Here is a 12,563-nt window from a genome sequence, read left to right as displayed (position 1 = left end):
TACGTCCAGTAAAGCAATTTAAACATGTAAACTATTTTATGTTTATGCATGAAATAGCTCTGCATAGTTTCTTCCATTTGACAAGCTGAGAAACTGGGCAGGAGAGAGAAGGGACAGAAACACCACAGGAGCTTAAGCCTACAGCCCAGAAGACAACAGACAATCCTAGTCTCAGTCTACCCCTTACAACAGTTCTTCCCACTTCAAGTGGCACATGCAAAAAAACCCGTGTAATTATATGGAAATATGAGTCTAAACCTCTAGTGGTCCAAAGTTGTTGGACACAAGCGAGAGCACTTTGTTCACTAGTCAACCGATTTTGCTCTGGTTTTAATTCACATTGAGGAGATCCACAGGAAAACAAAGGCTTAAGAATTCACTGGCACCTTTAGATCTATTTGAAGTAATTGATGGAACTTATGAAAACAAGCATCTGATTACAAAATACGGTACATGAAGTGAGTTACATGAATACTATTACAAGTGCTACTGTAGACAGTCTGGGTGGAAACTGAGCATCAGGTTATAGGTTTTGGGTTTTGTTTGCTTCTTTTTTTCCTCCCCGCAAAGAGCAGAGGTAGACCCCCACAGTCAAGGATTAATATATCCCAAGTTCAGCCCAGGAGGCACTGAAACATCATGCATTTTACGTCTTGCCACATCAGTCATTCTTTGAAAATTATGTACCTTCACATCAACTGCTAGAGCACAGAGAGTCCTGGATCCGTCCTACATGCAATCTCAACCCAGAATTATTCCATTCTTTATTGAACATCAGCCATTCTTTGAAAATTAATATGTACCTTCACATCAAATGCTAGAGCACAGAGCCCTGGATCCATCCTACGTGCAATCTCAACCCAGAATTATTCCATTCTTTACTGAACCAAGCGTTAATACACTAGCTCTCACCGAGTTCACCCTCCTGCCCAGGTGTTTCAGGTTAGTTTTACATTTCTTGCCTCCTTTTCCTACTGGGATCCTGGTCCTAATGTGCTTTACACAATTACTTAGAGCAAATCCCATTTAAAAACAAAAGTGCACATACAGGTGAAAGAGTTGACCTGAATAATGCAGAGAGATGATGAAAATCGATGTTTTTATAGCGCTTGGCAGATGCTGCTTTGGAGATGGAGGGAAATTAGTGCTCCAGGAGCAGTCACATCAGCACTGCTGCTGTCAAAAATAATGCTCTTGGAAGAAGATAAAACTCACGTGCTGGTAAGTCCTATGTTCCGGTCCAGAAACCACACTCCACGTTTGCTTTCAATCCGTCCTTACCTGGCCATCCTCTGCCCGCGAGGCATCATTCCCAAGCAGCGGCTCTGCAGGAGGTGTCTGGATAGTGACAGATTTCTCAGAACGACTGCCATCTTTGCTTCGTGGTGATTTGTGCCTGTCCCGGCTCCTTTTCCAACAGAGCAAGGGAGAACAATGTTACCAGAGTTTCAGAACCTGCTACACTGCTACCTGCAGCAGGAATCCTAAGCATTAGGACCTAGTCACACTTGCCCATCTTTTGGTTGATACTGACTCAATCTGTAACAAAACAACCTTTGGAAAGGGAAGAAGGAGATCTTGCCCAGAGCAGCCTACAGCCTGCTGGCTGAGGCAGTCTGCCCTCAGTGACCAAAAAGTGGAGAAAATGAGGCAGTGGTATATTATATTCCCACCACCTCATCTTCCATTAAAACAGCTTCTGCCAGTGCTGCCCTTGAAAGAGAAGCTTGCATTCTCCCAAGAACTGGTAACTCTATTTGGGATTAACTGGTCTACACAGCCCTTCACCTGCAATAAAGCATCTCACAGGGAGGTGTATAGTTAAAATTGATCAAGACTGCTTTAGTTCCTGCAAAGTCAACTAGGATCTTAACATTGCAGGACACTCGGTGAACTTCATTTCCACTGGTTAATAACCTCCGGTTAACCTCTTACAAAGGCATAAAGAACATCGAGGGTACCAGGGTAGTGCCTGCTTCCAGAATACCCTTGCAGATCTCATGGCTTCTCATCTGAGAGCGTCTCAAGATGAGTTAAGCCCCATCAATCGGCTAGTCAATATTTTCCTACCTGGACAGGAAGCAGCCTTTGTACCAGAGACCCTCACTGGGCTCAAGGACCAGGCTAAAGCTCAGGAGCATCCAGTGTCCCAGCTCTGCTTTCTCCACTCCTTCTCTCTCCGAACTACCACACCCCAAAGGTTTCGTGGGATGAGACTTTCTCCTGTTCACAGTATGAGGCTTTAAGATTTTGTATGTTGCTTTGGGAACTTTGAAGACATCTTTCCACATGGCATTCTAAGCTTCAAAGGGCAATTCATATCGGGGATGGGGATGTTAAAGAGAGGAGAAAAGGCAAATAAGAGATGTTTTATTCATAACTGGACTGTGAGCAAAAAGACTTCATTTTATGGAAGAATTGTTTTTCCAAGCACACAGGACAATTGCTTCTGAAGTGCAAAGTTATTTTGGACCAGCTCAGTTCCAATCTGCAAAGACTGTAAGTGACACGTTCTGTAAATACAACTAATGATGATGGGGGGGAAAAAAAGCATAATGTTTCCAAGTAATCAGAAGTTTTAGAGCAAGATGGGTTTTAAGGCTGCTGAACTACCTCAACAGAGAGGACTTGCTATTCAAGTTCAAAAAAGCCTGACTTCTAATCCAATAGATGCCGATGAAGGACTACTTGTAGACTCAAGAGCCACTCAAATTCTATTAAAACAACCCAACAACAGAGTAGCCAGGAGGACAGTAAGAAGACATAGGAAATCTTATTGTAACACAATAAAGGAATGGCATCAGAAAACAATTGGCAATTAACAGTTTAGGAAGACTGATGCATCTTATCCCCAGAGACTCTACTCACCCCTCGTACTTTGAAAGCAGAGTTAAGTAATCTTATCCTTCTACTGGCAGTCTCCCAGTCTTTCTGGCCATACATGACCTCAGCGAGCATCCAAGAGGTTGAGTATCATTAAATTAACAGCATTATTGCTTCCAGTCTCCTCCCTGGATTCCTCATGAGGACTCTCCACATGTATCAGCTCCAGAGCTGTGGCCCAACTGATTTCATCCTGGCTTATAATTTTTTTCCTACGGGACATGTCCTAGCTTAGAGCAACAAGTAATTAAAAATAAACATTTCCTTACCCTTGTCTGTGGGCTTTTTTGGAGTGACCTGAGTAGTGGGAGTATCCCGAATACGTGGATTCTGTATCCATTGCAGCAGACATCAGGTCTGCACAGAAGGGGCACAGATTTTACTTAGAAGAGGAGTTTCTGGTGCTTCTGACGTGAAATCTGGGGTAAAAGTGCTTTTCTGGGTACTCTTTGCTTCCCAGTCATCAGTGAGGTCTGGTCCTCAGGCAGCAAGTTAGCTTCATTTACTAGGATTCTGATCAAAGCAGGGGGGTGTTCAGCTCCTCACGACGGACCTAAGGAAAGACAAATGAGTATGGAAGTGCACACTAAGCAAAGCAAACCAGCATTCACACTGTGGCAATTCCCTCACCCTGACCACAAGTCACCGCTCATCATGCCGTGCCAAATTTGCAAGCTCATCTTGGTCAATATCTCTTTCCAGTCTAGTGAAATGCATGCATTTGTAGAGCTTTAAATAATTTGATAGCACCTCTGTTTTGCAAAGTCTAGCCCATTCCTGTAAAAATCCATGAGAAACTGTGCGAGTCACCTGGAAAAGACAGTGACTTGGAGAAGATTTGGCAGCCTAGATAGAGCGATTCACCCCCAGAAAAAGTACTGGGCTTGACTTTCACATCCCCATCACTTCACTTGTGTAATACACAGCCCAAACAACCCCACAATGGCAGTGTTGCAGCCTACATAGAGGGAGAAAGGGTGGGGGGTGAGGGTGATTTCCTAGGAGAAATGCAGAGGGGATCAGGCTACCATGTCTGAAACTGCTTTGTCTTCACAACTGCAAGATGTGCCTATTTTACAAGCATTAGTTACTATACCATCAATGGCACTAAAAGCAAAGTGACCTTTGCCTCCAAAAGCTAATTTGGGCCTTGAAGAATTGAATTTTATTAAAAATTATATCTATATATACACATACTAATAATACCGAGGAGAGTTGATTAGAGATCACGTCTAGCTTATATGGGCCAACACTTCCTACAGCATATTTCCATTTGGAACAGAATTTTAAGTCCTATCTGGAAAGGGCATAAAAGAGTCACAGATTTTGAAACAGGAGCAGGGCAACATCAGAACAATTTCCAACAGTGAAATGTCAAAACCCCTGAATCCCTGTGGGGAAGAAGGGTAGAGGCCAACTACTTTCCAAACCCATATCCTGCGTTAGGTGAGAAGAGAAATGGAAAGCAGAGGAGTTAGTCACCCGTTTGGGGAAACACCTCGAAATGCAAAGCGGTTTAGATGGAGAGTTTCAGTATCTGGCACAAAGCAGCAATCTTGCATGCCTCCTGCCCAGGCATCTGCTGCCTTCAGCCAACATCAGTGTAACAAAGGGCTACAGCCACGCCATATTTTCAGACGGGACAAAAGACCTCTTTAAAATCAAATTAGATCCCTCCATTACTTTCTGCTCGCAGCATTTTTCAAAGCTGTAAGCAATGAACCATTGCTTTCTATCTTCTCCCTCCCCAAATACAGAGCGACAACAGAAATAAGGCTTTACACTATGGCCAATCTTTCCAGCCATAAGATTCTTCCATTAACACCTCCAGAAATGCTTGTAACCGAACAGAGAGCTCTACCACATGCAAGCTGTGCCAAAAAATTAAGCCTCTTCCCCACAGGGTTCCTTGGCTGGCGATACAATCTGCAACAACATTAAAGAAGTGTTCCCACTGCATCGGGAACTGCAGGTATCTGCACACCACTTTGGCTTGACAGGGCTTTTGGAAAGGACAAGGCAGGAGGACTGTTTGTGTACAGGAATTTCCGAACTCTAAGGGCATATCATATCTCAAAAAAGCTCCCTAAAGGCAGCCCAGAATCTAGAGAGGACAAATAAGGATGGGAACGAAAAGCCTACCTGTGGGAGGAGATGAATAAAGATTAATTTAAACATAGCAAGATATAAAGCCAAGTCACAGCATAGTGTGGAAAATGGCATCATTACTGCAGCAGAATAAAAATCCCCCAGCCTGGGACACATGATGTTGACACTCATTGACTCCCTTAGACTTGCACACAGCCTGTAGCTTATGGCTCTAGCAATAGGCCGAGATTCATTAAACCTGATTTTTACCTCTGTCCTGCTACTGTTCTGCTAGGGAACCTTGGAAAAATCTTTCTTCTGTGTCTGTCCTTCTCCGACAAATGGAGTGAGACCACCAGTCACCTACCTTCAAAAAGCACTATGATACAATAGAGGAGATGGCTACTCAGGATCTTGCAAACATTAGACATCAGAAACCAGGAACACTTCCAGTTGTACAAAATGTAGTAAGTATTGTAAGCTTAAACCACTGACTATGATGTTACTGCCGTTCCTTTAACAACAACCGCCATCTTCACAGTACAGGAATAGGAAAGGCAAAGAATGGTGACAGCATACATCAGCTCCCAGCTTTTCCTCTAACTACAAACCAGAACTTTTTCCTAACTCCTAGATAGAAAAACCAGAGCTGAGGCAGGGACTGGGAAAACAGCTCCTCTTATGATCCCCCTCACCCCAGCAGCACAGGGTCACGGTTCTCTGGAGACGCTGGAGAACATTTCAGCAGGTAGAGCCTGCTGTGGAAACGCAAAGACTGCCTAGACAGGAACCAGAAGTGAGCAGTGCCCATTCAGATGGTGGGTGAAGCAAGACGGCGCTGGGCACTGGGCAGAGAAAGCAGAGTCAAGGGATGACTAACACAGGAACGTCAGGGCAGGCTGGATCATGCCAACTTTCGTTTTCTGTGTCAACAAGAGCAACGGTTTTGACACAGCTCTGTGAAAAGTCAACAAAAAGGCCCCCAAAAAACGTTAGGCCTCCTGGATTGTCAAAAGCAATACGATGAACCTGGGGACTCTGCACCACCTCCTGGTCCTAGCTGCAGGACACACAGCTGGCTAAACAGATCTTCCTGCCAAGGCAGTTACAGGGATGCTAGGAAGATCGTATATTTGCCCAACTTCAGCTCAATAAAACAAAAGATGACTGGCTTTGTCTGGTGCCCAACTACAGCTGATCTTCAACAAGAATTCCTAGATTTGGCCAACAAAAGACAGCGTGAGCTGCTAGCTAGGCACCACTCCCAGTGTGAGCAGGATGATATGAAGAAACGAAGAAGGGAGGAGCACAGTCCAAACACACACTTCTCATAGCCAACCCAAGCAAGCTACCTACCTCCTGGTCTATTTTACAGCAGGAAGCCTTACCCTAGAAAAGCTTCTGGAACAGTTGCGGAAGAGGCAGGCAGGAGACCAAAAGACAAGTAACATGCCAAACTACGTCTCCAGGTTAGAGCTCTTTCAATGGTACAGACAGAAGCCAATCCTGGATTAGCCACCACCTGAACACTGCTCACCACTACAGCCTGAGCAAAGCTGGAGAAGACAAGCTGTATGATTATCCTGCATAGCACAACAACATCCAAACTAAGCACAATCTTTAAATACATCCACTACTAAATCACTACTAATGATGATTCTTATCCTACCCTGCTAGGCAAGGACAACTGCGCTGTGTAAAAAAGCAGCCCCATCGTTTGCGGCCTCATCCCCATACAAACAAGTGTGAAATGAGAGCCCAATTCAGCCAATTGAAACAACTTCACAAAAGATGATTACATCTTGCAGGACACCACTGAAGGCATGGTCTGTTTGCAGAGCTTCTGGGCCTGCATGAAAGAAACCTCCTTCAGCCCGAGAATACAGTTGCAACGTATTTCAGTACTGACAAGAAAGGTGGTGTAAGTAGCTTCTACTTCCACCCTACGGTTCACCACTCTTGGTTGTGTCAACACAATTCTCAGCAAGCAAATAGCACTGCTGGAAAGCAAAAAACAACAACAAAAAAATCCCTTTCCCCCCCCTTGCCACGCTTTTGTCTTGGATACTTTCCGTGACCTAGTTCACAGCATAGCCCCAAACAACACCACCAACACAAGGGTGAATAGCAACGCAAGCAAACAGCAAGAGGGGGGCCAGGAATGTCTCCTCCACTCCAACCATGACAATTGTGTAACTGCACAACAAGCCCTTTGCTCCCAGTAGGGCAGACACTCTCACTTTGCCTTTCCCTCACTCACTGATGACAGAAGGATGCCAAGTACTAGCATGGAAAATAATGCTAAGGACACCCCAAAGGAAGTTTTGGGACCCTATTCTGGCAAGAAGGATGGCTGCATCCTGCAGAACAGCAGAGAAATGTAGTTACCCCTGAATACCACAGAGATCACTGTGATTACAGTTTTTACGCAGCTACACAACTCATTGTAACTCCCGCTTTTCATATGCTCATAAATCTCCAAAAAGAGTTCTTTTGAATTGCTATTTTCCATGCTGGGAGTCCAGTCCCATCTCCAATGAAGTTCGCTTTGTGATCATCTTCAAGGGAGCACAATTTGGCTCCCAGCCCAAGGGGAATTTAAAGGAGCAAGTTACATCTTTGAATCAAAGAAGGCAAACGCAAACAAGAGCACTCTTTTACATCTCATGCTTTCCCGATGGATTTTCCCCTGTGAAGTCGAGGCAAATAACTCCAAAGCTGCTCAGCTTTGAAATTCTTGTCTGTACATTTTCAGTCTTACCCCGTTTAAAGCTTGCAATCAATTAGAGTTGATTTACCAGTCGGTTCATGAAGTTACATATATTTGGAAGTGCCATCTGGAGCACAAGCAGCCACAAGTGTCCGTGAAGATGTGCACACATTCAGCTCCACACGCCATCGGCCTCACTTGTTAAATAGCACCAGCTGTCTATAGGGTAACGCGTGCCCACAAGCTATCATGCTGAGAAATCCTTTTTGTTCATTCAGTGAAATGAAGAACTTCACAACTTAAACACACAGAATCCCAAGGGCTAAACTATGGGACAGCATTAGGGTTCAAGAGTAAAAATAACTAAAAGATGGCTAGGCAGTGAGGAAGCCTTCCAACTCCGGCATTAACTCGTCTGCACGGTATGGCTGCCATGTATTCCTATTATTCACTTCGTAAAAATGAGAAGTTACGCAACTTGCTACATTCAACTGCATATATAGTAAGACCTATGAGCAATGCCACAGGAACCTTTTGCTTTTGAATTTCTTGAGGAGGCCTCAATCCAGCAATGTGATCTGTAAGCACAGAGGTTCACCCATGCTGAACTACTCACACAGCCAAGCCTTTCAGTTTTAATGGTCAGTAAGCTTAGGGAAACAAGGTTTTTCCAAAAGCTTCCTACTTACTTTTGCATGCTGTTAAATAAGATTAGTTTTGGCCTTGAAAATACATATATATAAACCAGGGCTTTTACTCTGCAGCAGTGGCTCTTGATTTGTAAGCCCCTCATCCTCAAAAAATGTTTAGTAGTCAGGAAATTCAAGCCCTCTAGCAAGAGGTTTTCTTTGCTTTCGCATCTCAGAAGCTTCTTAGAAAGATTCCATAGACCCCTCTTGGGAATTTCCAGACTCTGGGCTGAAACCTATAAGCCTATGACATGGATATTCCAAAAGAAAAGTCATTTGGTTTATTGAAGCAATCAACCTGCATGTTTACTCAGAGCATGCAACAACACAGGTCTGAAAACATAGCAAAGCTGTTTCAATAACAGAAATGTCCAGCCAAAATGACCATACGAGCAACTGATGTTTTTAAGTGGTAAGACCCTGCGTCTTGCCTCCCTGTTACACAGGTGGAAGTTGGGAAGTTGTCCATGTGGGACCCATCAATTAACCCTTCCTTGGAGGAAGTCCTTTGCCCACGCCAGGAGCCTGTGCCATCTAAGTCTCTGAGGAACAAAAAGCAAAATTATCACGCAAGTCTATCACGCAAACTATACCTCCATTGTCACCCTGTCAGACTGGTGAAAACTTGCACTTCCTTGCCCACGTCTCTCCTGTATCACTAGACATTCAAGTCTCAAGCTCTTAACCCCAGAGTCATGCAATGTGGTAGGAGGCATTGTGGCCCCACCTTTGTGACACTAGAGCACCTGGGACTGTGCACACAGAAACACACTTTTCCATACTGACATTTAAAGACTCAGAGCCTTAGTGAAACAGAGAGGGGAAAGACACTTTCAAGACTCTTCAGACTCCGCCTGTGCAAGCAGGCACCACCTGTACTCTGTGTTCAAAGTTTAGGTTTAGCCATAGTAATTAGGTACTAAGATGGCATTAAAGGCTACTAACTGCAAATGGTTTCTCTACTGAAAGTGCACACCCCCCTTTAGGATACTGTGTGTCCACCTGCACTTTCTATTTGCATTTAAAATGAAAAAGTGTACAGCCCCTGTTCAATCCCCAGTAGACAACATAGTTGGACTCCACAGCACGGAGTGTCCCTTTTATCTCTGTTCTCTTGCTCAACCCTGCACAAAGGCAATGCCATTCTGACCTTGCAAGGAGAAAGGGCAAGGGTGTTGACCCCTGAGGAAATAATAATTGTTTTTTACTATGACTCAAATCAGATCATTCTGAAGTAAAGGCTAATAAGAACTCAAAAGAAGTCCTAAGATAGTTTTCACAAGAGGTTCATTTTCTCCTTCTGCCACATTGCCCAGTGACAGTATCAGCTACTGAGGAGCATGACACTTACTGTTTCCCACTAGCAGAACCAGAACCTGATCTAGTGGAAGGTGTCCCTGCCCGTGATGGGAGGCGAGGGTGGAACTAGATGATCTTTAAGGTCCCTTCCAACTCAAACCATTCTACAATCACAGTTCTCCACTCGGGTCTGCCTTTCAGGTCCCTATGCAGCAAAACATTGCCTATGCAGCAAAACATTCCCTATATCAGCAAAGCCACGTTTCTCATACCACTCTTTACTTTGGTTGTCAGAGATGAGGTTGGTAGGGAGGCAGGCTACCACAACGATATGTCACGCTGTTTTGCTAGGACAACTGCAGTCACCTTAGTAGCATTTTCCTAGTATGGTATCCCGGTCTCCCAAAGACAGAGCCCTGCCTAGGTGCACATATCCATAAGGTAAGGGCCATCAAGAACACTGCTACTACTAACCAAAACCAGAAAACCAGAAGCAGCCACAGGGAGCTGCTGGCCAGTGACCACGGGCAGTCAGATACTTGCCTGGGCGGTTCTAACACACGCTGGAATCTTTCCAAAACTGCAGCTCACAGGGAACATTCTTAAGGGAGGCTTTCTGTAAGACGCTATTCACCATTTATTTTTCAAAATTAACACGCGAGATGATCACAGAGCCCACGCTGGTCCATAGCTGTGGCCAGCTATACAGCCAAACCCCAGAGGAGGAAAAGAGCCAAGCAGAGTCAAAATGAAGCTCTTCAAAGACTGCAAAGCATTGCTGAAGTTCTCCATAACTCTTCTCCTCAAAGTCAGGATGCCGCAGCAACGGGCTCACAGGCAACAGCATTACAGAATACACTCCGCAACATCCATATTTGCTCTTCCAGCCAGCGTGACTTGATTTCTTAACCCTCTGGAGCTGCAAAGATCTTGTGGGCAAGTCATTATTGACAAACCCAGGGCCAAAAAATCCCCACTGTTTCAATCAGCAACAGAATTGCCAAGTCTGCCTCTCCAGAGTAAACCCCTGCCATCAAGTCACTTATGCTTTTCTCAACCCTGCAACCAAAGAGTTCAGTCCTCGGCAGAGGGGAGTTAGTTTACAGCCTTGACAGTCTGCTAAAGAAGGGAACAAGGTTGTTTCACCATGGCTCTCCAACTGCACAGCTTAGGCAATGACTTTGCCCTGTGTTGGGAGCATTCAGCACCATTCAGGTAGTATCCCAGCACTGCCGAGGCACCAGAGGAGACTGCTCTCAGCAGCGGCTGCTGAGGCAGGTTTCTCCCCAGCTATGTGAGCTTCCCCAGGCTGAAAAAACCAACCCGCAAGCCTGTAACTTCGTGCATCACTTCAGCGACCAAGCCTTCAGCTTCTAAGCAGAGAAGTGCCATTGTGTGAGTGTTCCCACTCCTCCCCGGGTCACTTCTCGCCCCCCCTCGCTGCCCAGCGGGACCTTTCCAGCTATAAACTAGCTTGTTTTATACAGCCTGAGCACGCGAGGCATCAGCAGAACATTCACACGGGTGTGAATTCCCCAAATCCATGCATGTCAGTACACAAACAACACACAGGTCCCTCCAAAGGCACAGCTTGGCTGGGAAGACGCTGCCCACACCCACAGACAACGCTGGAACACACGGGTCTTTTTTTTTACACCAGGAGGTAGCCGAGATCTCACCCTTCTTTGAATATCTTTCTCCCTGCAGCTCAGCCTCTTCTGCACGTCGGCTCCCGCAGCACCGTGACCCGCCGTCCGTGCCGCTTCCCGGGATGGTACCGGGGATACCAGGGCGGCACCGCGGATTCTCCACAACCCCCCGGACAGCACCGAGGATGCCGGGGATGGCGTGGCGATGCCCTGCAGCCACCCAGGCAACACTGGGGATGCCCTACAGCCCCCCAGGATGGCACGGGGGATGCCCTGCCGCCCCCCGAGCGACACCGGAGATGCCAGGGCGGCACCGGGGATGCTCCGCAGCCCCCTGGACGGCGCCGAGGATGCCGGGGTGGCAGCGGGGATGTCCTGCAGCCCCTGAGGATGGCACCAGTGATGCCGGGGCGACATCGGGGATGCCCTACAGCCCCCTAGTATGGCACTGACGGTGCCCTACAGTCTCCCGGGATGGCACCGGGGATGCCCTGCCGCTCCCCGGGCGACACTAGGGATGCCCTGCAGCCCCTGGCGATGCCCTGCCGACCCCCGAGATGCCCTGCCGAGCCCCAGACGGCCCCGGCCGGCGATGCCCTATGCCCGCTCCTCTCCCCCCAGCCCGATCTCAGCAAGCGGCCCCGCAAAGCGCCGGCTCAGAGCGGGGTCCCCCCCGCAGTCGGCGCCCCCCCCGGCTGTCCTCCCCCCACGCCGAGTAGAGGCTGTCGGGCACCGCGAGGAGGGCAGCGGCACCGGACGGACGGACGGACGGACGGACGGACTCACCTCTCCGCCGCGGGCGCCCCATGCCAGCACCGCCCGCTGCCTCCCCCGGCGCCGCCGCTCCCGCAGCCGCCGCTTTCCGCTTCCTGTGCCCGCCCCGCCCGGAGACCCGCCCCGCCTGCTCAGCGTCCCGGGGCGTGGGAGCAGTGCGGGGGAGAGCGGGCTGGAGAGCATCGAGCCCAGCCGTACCTGCCCGCTACTGGACCCTACCCTGAGCGCCTCATCCACCCGTCTTTTAAACACCTCCAGGGATGGGGATCCTGCCACCCCCCTGGGCAGCCTCTGCCAGTGCCTGAGAACCCTTCCCGTGAAGAAATTTTTCCTAATATCCAACCTGAGCCTGCCCTGGTGTAACTTGAGGGCATTCCCTCTCGTCCTGCCGCTTACAGGGACAGGGGGACACCGTGTTGGGGAAGGGGACACTGTATCGACAAGGGGACACCGTGTTGGGGAGGGGAACAC

The 12,563-nt window shown here is 47.6% G+C and overlaps 1 protein-coding gene across 1 annotated transcript in view; it reads right to left on the bottom strand.

Moving 5' to 3' along the window:
• The window catches only part of VANGL1 (VANGL planar cell polarity protein 1), a 45,785-nt gene extending 33,602 nt beyond the window's left edge, over window positions 1–12,183 (bottom strand). Inside the window, exons 1-3 of the mRNA XM_054079856.1 lie at window positions 12,105–12,183; window positions 3,153–3,436; window positions 1,282–1,408 (exon numbers count right to left, since the gene is read on the bottom strand). Coding sequence (XP_053935831.1) covers window positions 1,282–1,408; window positions 3,153–3,235 — 210 coding nt within the window. The 5' untranslated portion in view covers window positions 3,236–3,436; window positions 12,105–12,183. The remainder of the gene's footprint in view (window positions 1–1,281; window positions 1,409–3,152; window positions 3,437–12,104) is intronic.
• Window positions 12,184–12,563: the final 380 nt, after the last annotated feature.

This window comes from Cuculus canorus, chromosome 1 (assembly GCF_017976375.1).
Source record: "Cuculus canorus isolate bCucCan1 chromosome 1, bCucCan1.pri, whole genome shotgun sequence".
NCBI classification, from domain to species: domain Eukaryota; kingdom Metazoa; phylum Chordata; class Aves; order Cuculiformes; family Cuculidae; genus Cuculus; species Cuculus canorus.
Note: the sequence above shows the minus strand (reverse complement) of the source record. Positions and strands in the feature narration are given on the sequence as shown.